Genomic DNA, 21,666 nt, shown 5'->3' on the forward strand with positions numbered 1-21,666 from the left:
AGACTAAGGGACCAGATAGTGCAAACTGTTATCATGCCATAATGATTCATACCACCTTAACTGAGCAGTGACTATTTCAGGATGATACACTGAGCAGAGACAGGAATTTCCTCCTTGCCATAGATTTATTCTTTCAAACACCTTCGGTGGGCCACGGTTTGTGAGTGGGATGCAGCAGCACTAACCAATTTCATGTCAGTGGGAGTGACACAAACTTATGGCTATTACCTGGTTGTTGCATGCCTGCTGCACAAGCCCAAGCATTGCAGAGCAGGCCAGGCTCGGTGTAAAGGAACTAGAATATTGATGCCAAAAAATAACAACTAACATTTCATTATTCAAAGAAAATATACTCCTTTACTATAGCAGCATTCTCAATCAAAGTGTCTCAAAGAAAAGCAGGCAGGTTGAAAATCTGGTTGCTATCCAAAGCCAGCACAAGCAATGCACACCAAAAGCAAACATTTTGATAGATCTCCCACCAACTTCCAAACCTGAAAACCCTATTTGGAAATGGACTTACCAGAGCAGTGAAGATAGGAATTAAGTATAAAGCAATTTTGTTGCCCAAACAAATCTGTTGTCACCAGGTATTCACCTGAAAAGCAATTTTGTAAATCATGACTAAAAAATGATGATCTGAAAGGTTTTTGAGGAACTATGTCAAAGATAACTTTGCTGTTCTGATTTTGTGTTGCATTGCTTACAGCGTAACCCATTAAAGAGCTTTATCTCAGTCATACTCTACAAAAATCAAAAGACTAGTGCTTTGTAACCATAATTTTAAGTATTTTCTTTCCCCTTAAAGGAAAATGCTTTTCAAATTTCTTCCTTCAGTCATGAAAACTAGATTTTTTAAATGGGGAAGAGAGGCTGCAGAGATCTTTTCCCGTGGAAAGGGATCTGGGGGTTCTGGTCAATAGTGAGTTGAATATGAGCCAGCAGTGTGCCCCGGCAGCCAAAATGGCCAGCCATATCCCGGGTGCATCAGGCACGGCATTCCTAGACAGTCAAGGGAAGGGACTGTCCTGCTCTGCTCTGCACTGGTGCGGCCTCACCTCCAGTACTGGGTGCCACAGTATGAGAAGGACGTAAAACTAATGTAGAGTGTCCAAAGGAGGGCCACAAAGATGGTGAAGGGTCTAGAGGGCAAGGTGTATGAGGAGCAGCTGAGGTCCCTTGGTTTGTTCAGCCCCAAGCAGCGCAGGCTGAGGGGAGGCCTCATGGCGGCCTGCAGCTCCCTCACGAGGGGAGCAGAGGGGCAGGCGCTGAGCTCTGCTCTCTGGGGACAGCGACAGGACCCGAGGGAACGGCATGGAGCTGGGACAGGGGAGGGTCAGGATGGGGGTTAGGGAAAGGGTCTGCACCCAGAGGTGCTCGGGCACTGGGACAGGCTCCCCAGGGCAGTGGTCACAGCACCAAACTGCCAGAGTTCAAGAAGGACAACGCTCTCAGACATAGGGTCTGATTTTGGGGTGGTTTTGTGTGGAGCCAGGAGTTGGACTCAGTGATCCCTGTGGTTCCCTTCCAACTCAGGATATTCTATGGTTCTGTAAAATGCCAGTCAAGATTACCACTTTATTAGATAATTCCCAAAGCTATGGCTTAAGGCAGAGCACCCTTTAAAACAAATGTGAAAAAAAATCTTCTCAGATTGCAAACATAGAAAAGAAAGGCTGGGTCCTCAACTTTCATTAATGCTTAAAAGAATTCTAAATGGCCATCTGGGGATTTTTGTGGAAAAGATGTTGTAAAAACACATGCTGCAGTGCTCCAATGATTTGCTTGCTGTTAGAGGACAACTCCCCTGTGGGAATGACTCACTGTGTTCAGCGTAAGTTAAGCCTTCCCAGTGATCATAAAAGCTAATGGGACAGAGAGCTGATAAATGGTTTGTCCCTTCGGGGGAGAGGTAAAAGAGAGAGAAAAGTACCACTTAATATAGATGTACTAAATAGAAATCATATCAAATAAACCCAACAGCCTTCTCTTCAAGTAACAGGCCTTAGGTGTGTAGGAGAAATTGCATCTCTAGATGCTGGTAATCATAGCACATGACGTTGAAACCAACACTGAACTCATGCTAAGATGAACTTCAGTCAGATAATGGTCATCACTGTTTTTTGTTCAAAACAGAAGGACAAATCATAGAATTTTTAAGTAGTATTTATTATTTTCATTATCGACCTGGATGATGGAATAAAGAGCCTCCTTATTGAAACCGAAAATGACACAAAGCTGTGGAGAACTGCAGTTACTCTTCCCATTTGGTTCACTGTAATAAACTGGAGACAGGACCTGAGAATCAGTATGGTATTCAGCAAGGAAGTACGACACTGTCCTGCACGCAAATAACCAACAGCACCAGCACAAGTGCAAATCCACTAGCTAAGCATCAGCTTTCAGGAAATGGATCTTGAGGTCACATTCTGTAAACTTTATGTCACTTAAGTTACACTGGAAACAAACTCTTTAAAGGAAAAAATAAAATAAAATAAAATAAAATAAAATAAAATAAAATAAAATAAAATAAAATAAAATAAAATAAAATAAAATAAAATAAAATAAAATAAAATAAAATAAAATAAAATAAAATAAAATAGTCTGTATTCATAGTGGAAAGTGTAAATTGGGGTACTGTTGACCTAAAGTTGCTGAATGACTTTCCTTAGTGGTGGTACCACAGTGAGGAGAGCTGCCCTGGGCCAAAAAGAAAGCAAAGTCACCAAAAACGTTTGTGACCACAGCAAAGAGGCTGATGTTTTAGCTTAAATAACACTGAAGGAAAACAGGGAGAGGCATGCTAAAGAAAGTTGTCAGGAGGTGAAGGAGCTGCTCTCTGGGCCCTCAGCACCACAGAATGGGGGCCAGCAGGCATTGAGCAACACCATGAGGAAGCACCTGTGGTTGGAGGCTGGACCAGGCTCCCCAAGCAGCCTTGCTGCTTGTAGTGGGTTTATGTGGCAAGGTTTTGGTAGTGAGAAGATGCAGGGGTTGCTTCTGTGAGAAGAATCCAGAAGCTGCCCCGTGTTAGGTAAGGGCCAGTTTCAGCTAGCTCCAAATGGGACCCAGCGCTGGCTAGAGGTGAGCCGATAAGCAGTGTTTATGCCTCTGTGAGAGCAGGTTTAAGAAATGTGGAAAAAAATGCTGCACAACAGAAACTGGGAGAGAGGAGTGAGAAAATGTGAGGGAAACAACCCTGCAGACACCAAAGCCAGTGAAGAAGGGAGGAGGTGCTCCAGCAGTTCCCCCACGGCCTGTGGAGAGGCCCCAGGTGGAGCAGGCTGTCCCCCTGCAGCCCATGGGTGCCCCATAGAGCAGATCTCCACACTGCAGCCCCCCCGTGGGTGGAGGAGCCCCCAGTGGAGCAGGTGGATGTGGCCTGGAGGAGGCTGCGGCCCATGGAGAGCCCCCGCAGAAGCAGGCCCCGGGCCGGAGCTGCAGCCTGTGGAGAGGAGCAGGGTCAGGGAGTGACCGAGGAACAATGGAGACGAAGCGTGAGGGACTGACCACAGCCCCCATTCCCTGTTCCCGTGTCGCTCAGGGGGAGGAGGTGGAAGAGTGGATGCATGGAAGATGTTTTTATAATTTTTTTGTTTCACGCTTCTCTAGCTTGCAATAGGCAATACATTTATTTCATCTCCCTACTCTGTTTTACCACCACCCCACACAGCTCCCCGTCAGCGCCACGGGGCGGCGCCGCCGTGCGGGGAGCAGCGCCCGGAGGGCAGCAAGATGGCGCCGCCTGAGGCGGGGCGCGCGAGGGGCTGGGGCGGGCAACCTCCGCTGCGACGCACGTGACCGGGTCACGTGGCGCGGAGGGGACGGCTCCGCCCGCTCCTGGCGGCGCGGTAGGAGGAGCCTGTGAGCCCGCCCCGCAGCCGCCTCGCTAAGCCCCGCCCCTCCCCGCGGCGTCCTCCAATCCTGGCGCGGCATCCCGCCTCTCTGCTTGACAGGCGTGCCTGTAGACCAATGAGCGGTCCGGGAGGGCGGGGCGGTGGGCGGGGCGGTGGCCGGGCTCTAGGCGTGCTGCGGGGCGCCCCGGGGGCCGTGTGCGCGGCGCCGAGGCTGGGCAGCAGCGGGCGGCCATGGGGGGCTCGGGGGAGGCCGGCAGCGGCGGCGAGGCGTGGCGGGGCCGCTACTACCGGCTGGAGGAGGTGCAGCGGCACAACACCAGCCAGAGCACCTGGATCATCCTGCACCACCGCATCTACGACGTCACCAAGTTCCTCGACGAGGTGGGCGACCGTTAAGCGGCGACCGTTAAACGGCCGGCGGGGGGGGGGGGGGGGGGGGGGGGGGCGTGCCAGCTTTCTGAGGTAAACTCGGGTCCCTCCGAGTGCCAAAAGAAATTGAAATTTCTTTTGAATTCTTAGAAATGCAACTCCTGAGCAAAGTGATTTATCCGTGATGTTTTGAGCTTTCTCTCTCAGCTTTCTCCCCACTCCGCAAAGATCTGGCACCCGATTTAGAAGAGTTCCTGCGCTTTTACATTAGCTTGTAGTGGCACGGCACTGTGTGAGCCTCTGCTGTCGTGTGGCCCTGTCTTGGTTTTCATGACTGTAAGCGCTTGAACTTTAAAGTGGAGTGTTCTGCAAATAAGGATTTGACAAGACAACTCTTAAGCTGTGTGCCAGTGCACTTGGGTCGTGAACTGCATCTACCAATCCTTCCTGAACTGGTTTTCATCTAGCCGTAGCCCTGGTCTGGTTCATTACCTACGTGTGGAAATGTTTACTTACACAGGCAAGGCTAATTTAACTCCAGAAGCCTTGAGGAAGAAAAAATTTTCATGGAGTCTCAGAAACAGAGCTGTTCTTGGAGACTCGCTCAGTTTTGGTTGGTACACAGTTCTGTGAGGTCTTCCTCATTTAAAAGAGAAACAAAACAGAAAAACGTTTGACAAATCCAAGAACTAACAAGCTTATGATTTAAGTAGCTGCACAGTGAGGCAAACTGCCCCTTTGTTCAGAACGCATGCGAAATGGATAAGTATTAGTTTCATGTTTTGCAAGGTAGACTTGATTTCAGCTCTCAGGATAACTTGGCAAATTCACTATCAAACCAAAAGAATTCAGTTTTTAAGCAGTTAAGTAGGTTTTTTTTCTTGGACAGTTGCAGGATGTCTGATGCACTGTGGTATACTGGCTCAGGCTTTAGCCTCACGGTAAACAGTTTTTGCTGTGATATGGCTGGCTTTGGAGCTGAACTTCCTGGTTGATATGCTAAGATAATAAAGGAGTGAGATCAGATTGCTTTGTTGAAAATGACTATCTAAGTGCAGCTGCACTCCCAAGGAAAGTTCTTGAATATCCTAGTGTTCATTGTATTGATTTTTTTTTTTTTTTTTTGAGGGTAGAACCCTTGGATTAAAACATTTCATAGGGTACTTTGGGTTTTGCCTTTTTTGAATGCTTTTGATAGGTGGTTAACTTACAAAGTGATGTACTAATTCATTCTGGTCTGTCAAGCACTTTGAGGGATTTACACGTGACAGATAAGGAGAAATTGAAGCGAGCCACTTGCTGGTGCGTTCTGGACTGTGATAAACACTGCTCAGGGAAGCAGGGATTACATGAGCAGTTTCTATAGCATTACTGGTCAAATTCAGCTTTACCTATTGGTGTTCCTTGCAGGAAGTAGAAAAGCTTAAAATATTTCAAGAATTAGTTATAGGCTATTAAACTAAGTCTATTAGTCTTTCAGAGAGAGCACTGTTAATGCATCGCTTCAATCCTCTTCCCTACTAAGTAATATCTAAGCGTATCAGTTTACTGGGGAGTAAAGAACTGGGAACAGAAGCTGACTTTACTGGTTCCAATTCTTAGTTCAACAAAAAAGTCTCTCAACTATTGCATTAACCTTTGGAATTATTTTCTTTCTGCTTATGAACTTGAGAACTTTACAGTGCCTCGCTGTTACGGATACACTGGATGTTTTCTTGCTTAACAAGTGAATGTATGCTGTTGCCTTTCACTTCATTACAGTACTTAAAGGCTGTATTTTCTCTGTACAGCTGCTGTCTCTGCATAAAGCTCGCAGATGTTTAGTGAAACTTTTTCCGGGGTGTGGGGAACCGTCAGCCTTTGCCAACACTTGACTGAAATTAGTAAGTGGACTGGGAGCAGTGTGTGCGCACTGGGAGTGGTAGGGCTGTGTGGAGGCATCACACAGGGTCACCACATTGGCTTGGTTTCCTAAGGACAAGGCTTAAAAATAAAAAGATCCTTTGAAATAGGGATGAAGTGCTGGAGAAAAAAAGGATTATGTGCGTTGGCACCTTATCTTAGAGATTACTGGAGGTGAAGACTCCAGCAACTGTTTTTTTCCTCAAAAAGTAGGATCTCTCAAACTGTCATGTGAATATATATCTCTGAATATTCTTCAATTATCTATGTTTATCCCCTAAAAGAGGAAATCTGGAGACCTCAGCTTTTAGGGTGTGCTATCTGAATGTTCTTGACGTGAAAGAATATTCTTGGGGCTGGGAACTCGTATATCATATTTTTTTCCATCGAAAAGCTGTTGGACCTGTATTACAGAAAACTTGAGAAACCTTTTCATAGTTTCAGGCCCTACATCCATTAAGGAAAAACAGCTGTGAGAAGTGAATGCAAACTGACAGCAGGATCTTATGGCTATATCTGTCTGTATTGGAGATAATTCCATATGTGTGTGATCAGAAGTGTCAAGTAACGGAGTAAGTACGGTGGTATTGCTTGATAGTATTTTTCTGTAGTTTAAGAAAGCAATTCTACTGTTCAGGAGTGACTGTTTGACATTGATCTCAGGAGTTAAATGAGTGATTGGGCTTATTTAAAATGGGAATGAAATGATCAGTACCCTGATCTCTGCTTCCTGTTGTGGTGAGGGTCTTCCCAATTCCTTTGCTGAAATCGTGGTTGGATTCCTAAAGCTAGGCAGAGAAGCCAACACCTCAGCCTCTGAGAAATGCTGTGTTCTGGAAACTAACTAGATACATATTTAATATTAATCTAATACAGTCCTTTTGGTGGTCTTAAAGCTTGCTTTGGATGTACAGTTTATATTGTGAAAATATGAATGGACGATGTCTTTTTTTCATGATCTGTAAGCTTGTGCTTTGACAGCACTGTTTCCAAACAGCATGGACAGCTCTCACAAAATATCTTTTGGAGTGCTGATTGAATAAAGTGCAGAAAAACTAATACTGTTTTACTGCATCCCAGTGAAAACTGGTCTCCCCACCATGTGGAGATGAATTACGTTCATGTGATGTTGTGGAGGAGTAGTATAAGTTAATGAGTAGTTTACATCAAAGGGTGCCAATAGTGGCACATTCTTAAGTCTGCCAAAATACTGCGTGAGTTTTTACTGCAGAACCTTGCAGTCTAAAAATAAAAACTGGTGCTATCACTTCCTAAAGCTGTGGTGAAGCTTGCAGGAGGACTTGAAAATGCTTTGGAAAATAGCAGTTCTAAGTGTTCTTTGCAAAACACACACTGCAAGCTGTAATCTTTTTTTAAGTGGGAAAATGGGCACTCAACTATGGAGCATTTCTTTTGCACTTTGTCTAAAACCCTAATGATGGCTTTCAAAACTGTGAACTCATAAGGAGAAGTACTCTCCTGTGCTCCTTAAATTTTATAAGTGCAGAATTTCTGTCCTGGAACTTGAATGGCTTACAGAAATAATTTGGAGGACTACATGGAAGTGGCTTTAAAGCAAACAAGTGTTAGTCTTTTTTACACAATAAAGTTTTCAGGGCACCTTTAGTTCTGTCTCTGCTCCTTTGTATTTTCAGTAGAGTGTAAAACTTGAATGCCTGAGGTTGCCACTGGTGGAGGCCTTCAGTTATCTCCCCCGGGACTTGAATTGGATCCAAGACTTGATTCCCCCAGTTTGGGGGGGGGAGGGGGGAAGAAAGGTTGATAGGAGTTGTGAATTCAGGTAGTTACACTTTAATAGTCTTGAACTATGACACTGAGAAAGTTGCATGACTGTAGCAAGAGTGAGATCTGATAGGTGTTCAGAATGAAGTAATTAGACTCTTGACCCAGATGATAACAGTGAATTTAACTGCTTAGTTGCTTCATCTAAATCTTCTTAACGTGCTGCTGTTAGGAGTTAGCCTGTGCTAAGTACTTTTGCTGGCTTTGTGCAGACTTCTGTTCCACGTCTAGCTTAGATACACTGTATTGGGACTGTCCTAGGAATGAACTAGACTAGTGAAAGCTTTTTTATTTCCCTCGAACCACAATTTTACCTGCAAAAATACTTGTTATTTATATCATAGCATTTCAGTTTAGGAGTCATTATTGGTACAGTGTAGGCCTCCAGTTCAGGGAGCTAGCAAGAGGCTTTTTATGAAAATGGAAATCCTGGTAGCAAGCTTTGTATGACAAAGTGCGAACAAAGGCCTTGTGTAGACAAACTTTGAGAGACTCATTGAACCACAGAAAATGCCAAGCTTTTGATACAAAAGTAATTTCTTGGAATTTGTAAGGCTTTTCAGTTACATCCTTTCATTGGGGAAGGCCAAATCTTCACTAATTGCATGTTTTGTGTGCTGGTTGTTTGCACAGAGGTTGTAAATTTGCGTTTTTAAAGCAGACATTTTCAAAAAGAAATGCATGAAGTTTCAAAATACTTTTAAGTACATCTAGTAGGTTATTAAGGATATCTTCTGCTAGTTGGCTTAAGTTGGAAGCACTGTGCATTTATCTTTGCCATAGTCTTGCTGACGCAAGGGAAAAAATTAACTTCTATCCAGCTATAGTGGCAGAGGTCAGGATGAGTTTCACCCCTTCAGCTGACACGTGTGATGAGTTGGTCATGGCCATACTTCCTCTGTGGTAACACTCTCTGCAAAACCGTGGCATTGGAGGGATCAGCTGCTGGTCAGACTGAAAACAACCTCCAGAGAAAAGCTGAAGTGCCTCAGTGAGGCTGCTCCTGTAGCTACTTGGTTGCTTTGTAACAGCACACAGGAAGGATTTGGGAACACAGTGGATGGCCATGCTGTGGTCAGCAGCCTGCAGGCAGTCTGTTAAAGTACCCAAATGGCTGTAACGTAGATGCAGTCGTACTGCTAGGGATCCTCTTCTCTGACAGCTTGCTGCAGTAACTGATGTTTTATCGACTTGCGCGAGCAGGGCTTGGGTTCACCCTATGCATGAATGTAAACATACGTGCCGTTAATGCTTTATGGGTAGTGTCGCGTTGGTTCCTCTTGCTGGGTGTTGATGTCTTGTTAGATAAGCGTGTTTTTTCCAAGGAGTTCTGCCTCCTGCTCGAGATGTTGCATATATTTCATACTTTCAATGTGGCATTTCACAGTTTATACAGCATGACTCATGCCTCTGAGAATAGGTTATTTTGGGGAGCACAGTACTTCAGCATGGTATAAAAACCATGGAGTGAATTTTATGGAGACTTAGTTACGACACTATCTGTGAGCCTGTTAGATCCAAGTTCAGCTTCCTAAGTGTACTCTGGATTTCAAGGCACTGAACTCTAATGATCTCTCAACGTCTGTCTAGTCCTTTCCCTGAATACTTATCAGAAAGGATTCAAGGGCAGGATTTGATGAGCGTGCCATGTTTGCAGGCCTGTTTGCATAATCTTTACTCTACATGTACTCTTAACTTTTTTTTTTTTTTTTTTTGTGCTCAGCTGCTATGCCTAATCTCTGTATCGATTGCTTAATCTTGCTTTTGCTTAGTCATGGTAGGCATCCCTTGCGCTTCTAGCTGTGATGTTTTGGTTATTTTTTTTTTTTTTTTTAAGGAACTTTCTCAATCTTTAAAAAAATCTTTGCAAAGGCACAAGTTTAACTCAAGTTTTGGAGTTCTGTCACAGCTGGGAACCGGTAGTCATACTGTCTTCCTAATCTGTATGAACAAGTCTTACTTTTTTTTTTTTTTTCCCCAATTAGAAGAAAAGGATTGATAGGAGGTTAATATGGTGGATCTGAATTAAATGCAAACTTGAATTCCTTGGGCTGATAGAAATGTTTAAGCCATTTCTTTCATCTCCTTTGTAAATGTGGCTTTTCTGTTCAGTTGTACGCTAGGCATGGCTCTAAATAACAGAAGTTTTGCCTATTTTCATCACTTTAGATTCTGCAGTCAGGAGTGTTAAAAATGAAATAAGGCTTTGGAGACTTAATTTTCCATTCCTTTGTGAGGCATTAGTATTTATTATATGGTTGCCTTAATCCAAGGCCATATTTAAACAGTCTCAAATTGCTCATCTAACAACTCCTGTTTGTATAGAACAGTTTCATAGTTTTCCACGTGCAAGTTGAGTGGTGAATTTTTTGGTTACTTACCTAACAACAGAGTAACTGCAGTGAGTTTTCTCAACCTCAAGTAACCAGAAGATGCACTGTCACTTGGTGTATATATATATGGGGCTATTTAATGGACAGAAATGTGGAACTGCTTGCAATCCCAAAAGCGTATCCCGGGGAAGAATAGAAGTCAATGGATAGCAGGTATTTGGTTAAGGGAATGGTGGTGGGTCGAGGCATCAAGAGGTGCAGGGGAGTGACTTCTCTCCATCTCAGGGGTTTTACCAACAGTGCCGTTTGGGGATTCCATGGTCTGCTAAAACAAAATTGCTATTGTAGTGTCTTGCATGAGCTTTCAGTGGTGCTGAAGCAGCTCCAAAGTAGCTGGCTTACTAGATAACCATGCAATAATTTCTTTTGGAAAGGATTCCTAGCGGTTATCTGGTCCTGCCCCAGCTTGAGCTATGATTAACTAGGTCAGGTTCCTCCTAGCCTTGGCTAGGCAGGCTGAAAGGATGGAGGTTGTCCAGGGAACATGCACAACTTGCTCAAATGTTTGATTACTTTTGTTGTGAATATCTCTTTTTGTTATACCTACCTGGAATGTTCCTTTCTGCAACTTACACCATTTGGCTTTTATCCTTTTGCTGTATAAAGCACTGTTTGGGTAAAAATGTTTCCTGTTGAAATATGAGCACAGTGTAACTTTAGATAACAGTTTGGCTGCTAAAACGCTGATACCAGTAATGTTTTAAATCCATCCTTAGCCTGTTACCGATCTGTCACTGGAGTAGAGACCTAGCTTCTTTGGTTTTGGATTCTGAGATTGCACAGAGCCCTCTAGTTATTGAGGGAGGTTTACAGTTGCTTTAGACATGTCTAGTGACTCTTTTTTGCAAGGACTTTTAGAAATGTGGAAATGAACTTCTGTTTTCAGAATGTGCGATGGTTTTTAATAACAAATAAACGTTGATTAAAAATTGCAGCACCCAGGTGGTGAAGAGGTCCTCAGGGAGCAAGCGGGGGGAGATGCTACTGAGAACTTTGAAGATGTTGGCCACTCCACAGATGCAAGGACGCTGTCCGAATCATTTATTATTGGGGAGCTACATCCGGTGAGTATGCAAGTGTACCAGTATGTAATGTCTACTATAGTGTCTTTATGTCTAGTTATTTCTCTGATAATTTTCTTCAAGATAAAGAGAGCTGCTGTTTGGGTTGGATGCCAGCTCTGCAGACATTTGTGGATAGACTTGTTTTTGAGACTGTTTCCCTAGTGCAAAGTGATTTGACTAGTATAATGTGAGGATGGTTATGTGTAAAACTTTCCTTCTTTGGAATATTTTACAGCTTAGTTCTTGAATAAACTGAATGTGGAATTATGCTGTTCTTGCTGTACCCTGTGAGCTTTATAATAAGACTCTATAATCCCTGAAGGTGGAATGTTGGAATGTCTAGGCCTCTTTTTAAGTCAATGTGTAAAGTGATTACTCAGCAACTTTCATGCTTTCATCATTGTACACGTATATGCCAGGCTTCCATCTTGATCCACAATTACAGTCTGGATCTTCGTGTGTATATATGGAAGATTGCTGCTGCAGAATTGTAGAATGGATAATGTTAGAAGGGACCATCTTGAGGTCACCTGCTCCAACCCCCTGATCCAGTAGGGACACCCGGAGCAGGCTGCCCAGGGCCACATCCAGGCAGCTTTTGGAGGTCTCTGAGGAGGAGAGCACACAGCCTCTATGGGCAGCCTGTGCCAGTGCTCGGTCACCCGCCACAGTAAACAAGTGCTTCCTGATATTCAGATGGGAAGGTGCAAACATAATCTAATTGGATGCTTTGTGTATTTTTCCTTTCTTTGGCTCCACTCATTTTGTGCTGTATTACCAACTTGTTTGCCAGGCTTATGATGTGTTCCCACTGTCACTGACATTTCCATCTGTCACTTCCTCTTTTTCCTGTAATCTCCATATGTCCTGTACTTTTACCAAGCACCAGTCTTTGTAGTTCGTAGGTACAGAGCTGCTGTAGCGGCCATGGCTGCCTTCAGATATGCCTCTTCTGAGCTCTCCTGCGTGGTGGTAGTTGAAATCCATTTGTTGGAAGACCCAGGCAGGTAGTGTGCAGAGACTGCCTGCCATCCCTGCCTCTTCTCTTGTCCTCAGCTGTCTGTCTTGTCTGTTTTGTCTTTCATTTGAGGTGAATATCACTGCCTTTTTCAACTTCAAACATTCTGTCTTGAAAATTGCATTTAAGAGTAAGAGTCCTGATCCTCTTCCTGTCTTAGGTCCTTTCCTGGTGAATATTGCTAGTGTAGCCTCTGCTAGCATGAAGTAATTCAGGTCTGGTGCATACTTGTAATGCCCTAGATTTATCTATTTCAGGCAGCAGCTGATAACAGTAAAATTGTTCATAACCTGCCACCAGTCCAGTTCATCCTTGTTTGATAAATGCCTGTTTTTATTGAATATGAAACACGCAGTTTGATAGTTGTGATAAATAAAACAATGTCAAGAAGATATGCTGTTTCTTTTTGAAATGAATGTGACTATCCCAAGTAAATCTTCATGGGTTTCTGAGACATCCATAGAATCTGGGATGTTTGTATTGGATGTTAGACCAAAGCTAGTTAGATAATTTTGTTTGATAAATATGAGTAGACTAGGTAGAAGTAAGCTAGTACCACTGTAATCCATGTGTAAGCTAAAGAGGCGTGTACTGTCGAGAGACAAAAGAAATGCAAAAACGTGTGCACAAAAAAAAGTTTAAGACTTAAGTTTCACTTCTTTATTGTATCCTGGGAAGTATTATTCAAGGCAGTGATCTTGCTTATGGTAGCTCAACAACACATACTGATACCTCTTTTATAAGTCTGTTTCCTAGGGAAAAATAGGTACATGCTAACAGAACAGAATCGTGAACTGAATTGAATTATTCTTTGACTTTTTTCATGTTTTGGATGTTTATTTAAAACTCATTTTTTCTCTCCTTATTTTCATGCAGGATGATAGAGCAAAACTTCAGAAACCAACAGTAAGTATTGTTTCTTAAAGTGTCACCTTATTTCTTTTGGGCATTGTAGGTGGTGTATCTCTGGGTAAACGATATACTCACATGCAAAAATAAGTCAGGTTATTTAAGTGTAGTGTTTCAGATCATAAATCTCTTAAGTCCGTTGATCTGTCATCATAACTAATTGAACTAGTATACTAGGAAAATTAACAAATCCAGTGGTGACTGGAATTTAGAGCTTCTTCCCACCAATAAAAACATCTGTCATTCAGACTTCTTTTGAAATTCAGGATAATTTACACTTAAGCTGTAAGAGCAACAACTGTAAGTGCAACTGAGAAACAGATTGCCTAGTGCAAGTTGTAGTAATACCACCTCTTACTATAGGAAACTCACAGAATCTTACTGAATTGAAATACATAGGGTTGTAGTTTGGCCTAAGCACAGTCAGTTGGAGTTAAGAGATCCAAATGACATCTTACTACCTTCCTGTTTGGCTTATTCCCTCATTTTAGTGCTGGTGGTCATGGTTATCTACACTAATGTGTGCTTTCCAGCTTCTCTCTGGAAACACAGAACACTTTGCTCTAACAGGATGTGTGGGCATAGCTGATAAGACAGCTTCACGTAGAACTGCCCTCTGGATGTGTGACAAACCTATGCCCTGGCCCTCTAGGAACCTTCAGCAGGCCTTGTGCTTGTCTTTTTAATCCTTGCACAGTTTAAAGTACCATCAGTGGTACTTTCCTGTGTCATAATGTTTGAAAAACGTATTTTTGGTGAATTTATTAATATTTTAATAGTATTTTGGTATTTTGGCTTGCATTCTTCCTGTCTTAGTGTTGGGGGGAACCATTCCCTGGCCCTGAATGCAGCAAGTCTGTCGTAGAAGGTGCTAGCCCTAATGGTGTGGTCATGAGCCGCTCCACATGGGTTGGCTTTGGGGTTAATTCTCTAGGGAGGTGTTCACAAAAACAATATGGATGTAATTACTGAGCTGTGTTATTTTAAAATGTCATTTGTTGTGCATCACCCTATGATAATTCGGGCTTTTGAAAATGTAGCCTGTTTAAACCTACGCAGGATCCCTGTGAGGGATCTTTTTCACTCTTTGCCTTGGTATCAGAATATTTATAGCTCAGTCAGTTCATTTTTCAGTGATGGATCTTGTACTATTAAAGTACATTTTTTTTTTTTTCAGTGCTTGGATCTTTTAAAAGCAATTAGGGCCATGTGCAATTAGTAATACTCAGATGATTAAGTCTTCATATAAACTGCATAAATACCCAACTAGGATTTGGTCTTGTAGTGGTTCTTTTTCTATGCAAATGGAACAAGAAATACAAGTCAGAATCAAAAGCTGGAATAGTTTGACAGCAGTTTTTAAGCAATCTGAAACACCACACTGACAAGCTGAGTTTAATAAGCCTTGTGTGGATGTAAATCAGCACCTTGCTTCCCTGTAAGAAATTCTCATGTATTCATTTGGAGTCTCTTTGATGGGATTTTAGACAAGCAATGGATCTTTGTCTTTTAGGCAACTACAGCTTTTCAAAATGTATCTTGAGGTTGACGTTAACTTCATGGAAAACATGCAGTGAAGTTTTTTATTTTGGGAAATCACTTCCAATGCAGTGCTGACTGCAGAAACTGCTGCTATCTGGCTTATAATACGACAGTTCTGTTACAGCAAATCTGATAAAATGTTTTCCAAAGGCAATGCACAGAGTTGTTTTCAAAATTAGTTCCCCTTAATTTTTGAGAAATTGAGGGGCAATTAGTATGAAACCTGATGTAAATATCTTTTTGTTTTCCTTTCCAGGAACCTCTTATAACCACTGTGCAGTCTAATTCCAGGTACAGTATGACATCTGGTATCAAACCCAAAGCTCCCCATGATAATGTTCCTGAAGCTCAGAAAGCTGAATAGCATCTATAGGAAGCATAGATGCCAAAGGATGCAGCACAATCATTTTTGTTCTGTGTAAAGTCCAGTTTGGCATCTATGTACCATTTTACAAGCATGTTAATGTAATATCTAAATTTTTTGCTCATTGGTGTGTGTTAGTCTCTATTGAATTGTTTGTGCTGTACAAGCCTTCATTTCTGAAGGCTAGTAGATAAGTAGAAGACACTTGGTTCCACTGCTGACTACTGACATGGATTCACTCACTTTTAAAATTTGCTATAATTAAAGGAAAAAACTGTCAGAATGGGGTGATGTGGAGGATATGTTCAAAATTGCCGAAATAACTTTGTAAAGTTACATCCTGCTGCCTGTTGCTGAAACCTCTGAGCACCATTCCATATTCCTTTGAGTGGGGAGCTTGGGTACTTGAAAGTGTCGTGTGTAATGTCTTAAATGGCTTCTGAATGAATGATATTCTGGGCAGCATGCCATGACTTTAAGCATGTCTAGAGTCTTATTCTTCTACTAAACAAATTTGTAAGCTCTCTTGTGAAGTCTGAGCAGGACAAGCTTTTTTACTTGGCCAGAGCATTACTGGGCCAGTCCAGGTGTCCTGCTCTTGCCCTAATGTTGAAGTATATGTTGGGAGGGAAGGACTTTAACCAGTGGCTTTTTTAACTTGGTGGTTGTCACTTCTTAAACTGCTGTTTCAAAAACTTCTTTCTAGTTCATGGTCCAACTGGGTGATCCCGGCAATAGCAGCAATTATCGTGGCCCTGATGTATCGTTCCTACATGTCAGAGTAAGCGCCTTACCAAGAACTAATGCAAGAAGAGACTGATCGGGGAGAGAATATAAGCAATCCTAACCCAGTGTTTCCTGATGAAAGCCTGGTGTCTGAAGACAAATTCAACTTTTTCAGAAAACTGAACAGTTCTTCTCCGCTGTGCACTTTTCTTAATGTTGCCTTCTTATTTGCTGTACTGAAGTGATAAAAAGGCAGCATTTCTTTTTGTATAACAATTTATTCTCTAATGAATTACTTGATAACTGTATGAGTTTCTTTGTTAAAGTAGTTTTATATGTAACACCCTGATTCTGGTTATTTCTTCTTAACCTGTAATGGGGTCTGTAGGACTTTCTTTGCATATCAGTTTTGCAGCTTTAAATTACTACCAAAACTTTGTACATGCATTTGTCCATGTACACTACTTAACTCAAAAATCATGTTGTCTTCTAAGTAAATTTGAAATGCTAATTTAAATAAGCATAATGGGGAAAAGCTCAGTAGAGTAATGAGTATGTAAGGGCCTGTACATGGTTGGGCCCTATGTAATGAGATGATAGACTGTAATTAGGTGATTCTTTCCTTCCCTCTTGACATCTGCTCTTACAGTTGTAGATATTCCTACCGGCAAACTGTTCTGTTTGGCTGCCACTGGAAAATTCAGACCAAATATGAAACCCAGTGTTTGTCCCAATAATGTTTGTCTCAGTTTTGTGAAAAGTAACTCTTCTGAGCAAAGAAATAAAAAAGGCACAAAATAAGTGCTGCGTGTAATTCCACTACAGGTAATATAACTACTACTATGTAATACTGTTCCTGCCAAGCACTCAGGTGACTCTAGAATTTGTTCTGGAACTTTTAGACTTTTATGTAATCTTCAACTTTGTTGTCGTACATTGTGAAGGGAAAAAACTGATAACGTGGAATCTGTTTCTGACTGTTCTGTTGTGTGCTCCTTGGTGCTTTACTACAGAGATGACCATTTTCTATGCTAAATACAAGATAACTGAAAGTCTGCCTTTTTGTGGTGAACATTTTGAGGCATATGTAAATGATCATGAATAAAAGTTTAATTGCTTACTCTTGCCTGGCTTAAATACTTTTAATTTCAGCCTTTTATTGAAGGCCTCAGAAGGGAGGCTTTTGCATATTGGGACACTTTTCAGACAAACCTGTTTGCCAGTGAAAGCTGGATGCTTCCCTTATGCAGGGAAGTTTATATTTGAGAGGTGGGATGGTGTGCTGTGGAGCACTCAGCGCCAAGTAGCCGCTGTTAGCAGTGGCCCTGTAAGCTTTGCCTGTCTGACAGTGGCCAGGACTTGTAACGTCAGCACTGACCCTTGGCAGCACCAGGGAAGGTGCATTCAGTGTAAGCCCTGCATCAAGCCAAACCAAACTAAGAAATGGTATGCTGTAAACAACAGCTCTTTAATAAATATATTTTAGCAGGGAGAAGGGGGAAGTTCTGTGACTTGAGGCATTAAACACATTGCTACATATGCACAAGACAATGTGGTAGTCTTACGTATTCTTTATGGGATTCCTTAAGTGGTAATTCCTTTACTGTTAAAGCAGCCAAGGATCTAATAAAACTTGGGTTCTTGCAGTAAACATCTTGCACAGCTTCAATGGTGAAGGCATTTAGTATCTTACAACTTTGTTCTCTTCCATCAGTCTTGATCTAGAGATACAGATACACCCTTAGAGTACGCCCATCACCATCTTTGCCTTAGAAGTTTAACTTGAGGTATAGATGACAATATGACAATAGTTGGGATTCTGTCTGGTGCTAATTTCTTACACCATCCTGTTCTTGCCCTAGCTTTTGTTCTGAATGTGGTGTGACTGAGCTAAAAGTTCAGGCTTTATCCACTTGTTACAGATGACCTTTAAAAAGGATGTATTAACTCTAAGTTGATATTTAGACGTGTAAACTGGGTTTGAAATACTGAAGTTTCTGTTAGTTTTTAAAATAACATTTAAGTTTGCATGTTTGGGCCAGACAAAAACCAAAAAGCAAACACAAGCTTAACCTTTCAAATAATTTTGCAAGAATTTCCAAATGGGATAATTATGTTGGCATCCACAGATAGGGCAATGCAATCAAAGTGCATCCATAAAGCAAAAAGCAACATGCTTGTTGTGAGAGATGTGTTTTTTTTTGTTTGTTTGTTTGTTTGTTTTTTGTTTTGTTTTTTCCTGTGTTATGCATGCTTTGGGAACTTTGATATGGTATAGCTCTGTTTGTGTTCCTTATGCTGGTTGCTTACTGGGGCTGGATCACATCATGCAGTGCCCTGGAGTATCTTTTCAAACTCGGTTCCATCTCAAAGCAGTCTAGCTGGCACGCTCAGAGAATTTCCACAATGTGAACCAAAAATGCAGTGAGTGGAGACAACAGGGAAACTGATCCATGTTAAAAACCTACTGTAGATGCACACAGCGTGCTCCCTGTAGTTGGTCTGTTCATATTCCCCTCCACGGGTGCTGATGGAAGCTGTTCCTGAGAGGTGAGCATTACTGTTGCAGCTTTCTAAATGTGAAATGATAAAGAAGTATTAAATTTCCTTTTTATTACAGTAAGGCTAGACCTGCATTCCATAAGGGGTCATAGAGGAATTTTTATGAGACTTTAGCTTTTAATTGCTAATATGAGAGGAAGAAGAAGGATGGGTGTGGTGAGGAAAGAAGTACTGTGCTATTAAAAAAAACCACAAACACAAGTGAATTAAGGAGAGTCATTGTTTTCATAGTCTGACAGCAAAAAGAAAAGAAAGCAGAGACTGATTTATTCGCAGAACAAAGCCCTTTGTCCCAAAATCCCATCCAAGTTACTTGCTCTAATGATCTGGCAATTTCCTTTCATACTAGTTTTTGTTTGGAGAAGCTGGTTTTGGTGGTCTGTGCTTTAAACCAGATGTATTCCTACCGTGCTTACTTATACAACACCACTATTTATACTGCCTTTGTATCCTGAAGTAATTGTTTTGTGCCCTGCGTTTTTGACCTTAATTTGACCATCCTCTCTTATTCAAAAGTATGCAGAGTGGCAAGTGGGCTCCCTTCAGTGGAGACAGCATTGTCTTCCTCTTGGTTTGTGCAGAGTAAAGCCAGTACACTCACTCATTTGTTTCATCTGATAAAATGGGGAAAGGAAAATGTCTCTTTTGCTCACTGACTTTGGCACAGTGGTCTAATGCCTTTCTTTCTCTTGTGTCCAGCGCCGTGCTGCAGTCAAGGGTTTGCAGAATGCCAGAGAGGCACTGGCCAGGGAGTAAAAGCTAGGCAAATGGAGCCTGAGCACAAATCTGTAAGTCAGTACTTCTCTCTGCAGAAGCAAAAAAGAAAAAAGGAAGTCACTATTGTTTTTGTTTCCTGAATGAGTGCTGAGGGTAAACGGGTGCTTATGAATTTTGTGGTCTTGTTGACAAAACTGTTGCAATGTTTTCTGCAAGGCTGTGGCAGTGAAAATTGTCATCTGAGACTCGGTCAGAATGAATGAGCTGAACATAGAAAAGGATTTCAGAAATAGTACAGAAGAAACAAGGAGGAGGAGGGAGCTATACTGTCTCCTTCGCTGTAATGACTGACCAGATCTGGTGTGAAGCTAGTAACTGGTACACTGCATATTTGAGTTTTACTTTCCTGATTTAGCTTTCCTTTTATGTTACATTGCATTCATTCTCCTGGTTAATTCATTATGTATTGAAATATTTCACCTAGTGAGTGACTTGGCTTGTAAGTGGGAGGTCAAACAAGCGCATGAATTGATGCTGGCACATTGCATCTTGATTGAGGATTAATGCTGGATTTTCTCTTCTTTCTGAAAAGTAGTTAGACTTGTTCTCGATCTTCTGACATGCCAGAGTGTGCATAAAGCAATTCTTGAAATTTTCTTTGCCAGCTTGCTAAAACGGGGGACACGCAATGCAACTACTGGTAGATCTTGGTGGCTGCCAACACAGAGCTCAGAATAGAATGGATTGCACTGTCGAGTCTCACATATAAGGAATAGATTTTGACTTCTGTCCTGTTTGGTATAATTCATAGAATCATAGAATCATTAAGGTTGGAAGAGACCTTCAAGATCATCTGGTCCAACCATCCCCCTACCACCAGTATCACCCACTAAACCATGTCCCTAAGCACCATGTCCAACCTTTCCTTGGACACCCCCAGGGATGGTGACTCCACCACCTCCCTGGGCAACCCATCCCAGTGCCTGACTGCTCTTTCTGAGCAGAAATGTCTCCTCATTTCCAACCTGAACCTCCTCTGGTGCAACTTGAGGCCATTCCCTCTGGTCCTATCGCTAGTTACCTGTGAGAAGAGGCCCCAGCTCCCCACACCTTCCTTCCAGGTACAGTGCAATAAGGTCTCCCACATAATGCCAGGAGCAGTTGATTCTGTTCACTGAGAGAAAAGTAGCGCTGTCAGTCAAGAGGAGTTAGGCACAAGAAAACCTTAGGGAAGGGTTTTGGTGTCCCTGAGCAGAACACTGCAGAAATCCTGTGGATTCCCAGTGTCTATGAACAGTATCCAGTAGCACAGTTATTGCAGTAATCTCTCCTTTTTATGTAAACTCTGGTGCTTGGATAAAGCTGAGTGACTGATCCCATTACAAGGTAAGAGTGCTCCACAGGAGCTCTGCAGTTCCGCCTACTTAGGTCCTGGATAAATGTGGCCTCGCATTGCTTGAAATTACAAGGTTACTGTCCATTAGCTGTGGGTAAATAACTGACAGAATATATTTTGGAAACTGCTTTGAGGGCTAGGAGAAGGTAGTTAGAGTGGAAAATGGTAAGCCAAAAAAGTGGAGTATTTCCCTTAATGACATTTCTGAAGCCAGTTGATGCTTTTAGCATCACTCATCATATATTAACAGGGCTTTCAGGGTTGTCCTTAAGAGCATGATAGGTATGATTTCTATGAAGGTCCTGAGGGTTCACGTGAAAAAAGAGCTTAGCTTACGACACAGAAACCCACAGGTTGGTGGGCTGGTAACTGGAAGCAAGCAAAACTGGCCTTTCATTTGTAAACTGAATGGATTCCCAGCCTGTTTATTTGGATCTGTTTTCAGAGTAGGGTTGCAGTGAGTAACAGTCTCTGCATGGGTCTAAGGAGTACAAGCACTTCATAAATTATAAAAGGAATTTGGCATTTCAGCAGTCACAGTTTCTGGGTTTAGAATGGGAAATTCTTTTATCTTCAGGTGATTCTGTAGAATTACTTTTTGACCCTAATGAAGTAACAGAAATATTTGAGTAATACAAGTAATTATGTACTTTGTTGTCTTGCTGAGATCTGCTGTCAGACCGGAGGATATGGATGAACAAATTACTAGAAAACGAACTAGGGTATGTAGATTTAAAGCTAACTAGCTTCTTGGCAGCACCTGGGGGTGGGCTGCTCTGATTCTTAGCTGCATATGCAAGATAATTTACTCCACCTTTGCTGAGGGATGTATGATTTTATGCTTGAGAAGCTCAGCATCTAGTGGATGCACAAGTCTGACCAACAAGGCTTGTCTGCTTCGAGGTCCCATGGCAGGCTGGTGTCTCAGACCACATATAACAAGCACTTCAACAGGATCAGACTTCACAACTAATTGTACTTTTTCATACACTAAGTTGGTGTTGGCAAATAAGTGTCAGTAGGTGAGACAGAGAGAACAGTCGC

The 21,666-nt window shown here is 42.2% G+C and overlaps 1 protein-coding gene across 1 annotated transcript; it reads left to right on the plus strand.

Annotated features, from left to right (window-relative positions):
- The first annotated feature begins 4,037 nt into the window (after positions 1–4,037).
- CYB5A (cytochrome b5 type A) lies at positions 4,038–17,072 on the plus strand. Its single transcript, XM_084281886.1, has 5 exons — positions 4,038–4,238; positions 11,260–11,388; positions 13,283–13,312; positions 15,114–15,148; positions 15,928–17,072. Exons 1-5 carry the CDS (start codon positions 4,089–4,091, stop codon positions 16,004–16,006), a joined length of 423 nt encoding a protein of 140 aa, XP_084138012.1. The 5' UTR covers positions 4,038–4,088; the 3' UTR covers positions 16,007–17,072.
- The last annotated feature ends 4,594 nt before the right edge of the window (positions 17,073–21,666 follow it).

The sequence above is a fragment of the Netta rufina genome, assembly GCF_964035555.1.
Source record: "Netta rufina genome assembly, chromosome: 2".
Classification (NCBI taxonomy): Eukaryota; Metazoa; Chordata; class Aves; order Anseriformes; family Anatidae; genus Netta; species Netta rufina.

Coding starts and splice junctions, on each gene's coding strand:
- CYB5A (XM_084281886.1), top strand. CDS start 4,089: ATGGGGGGCTCGGGGGAGGCCGGCAGCGGCGGCGAGGCGTGGCGGGGC. Junction 11,389..13,282: donor TTATTGGGGAGCTACATCCG/GTGAGTATGCAA, acceptor ATTTTCATGCAG/GATGATAGAGCAAAACTTCA. Junction 13,313..15,113: donor CAAAACTTCAGAAACCAACA/GTAAGTATTGTT, acceptor TTTCCTTTCCAG/GAACCTCTTATAACCACTGT.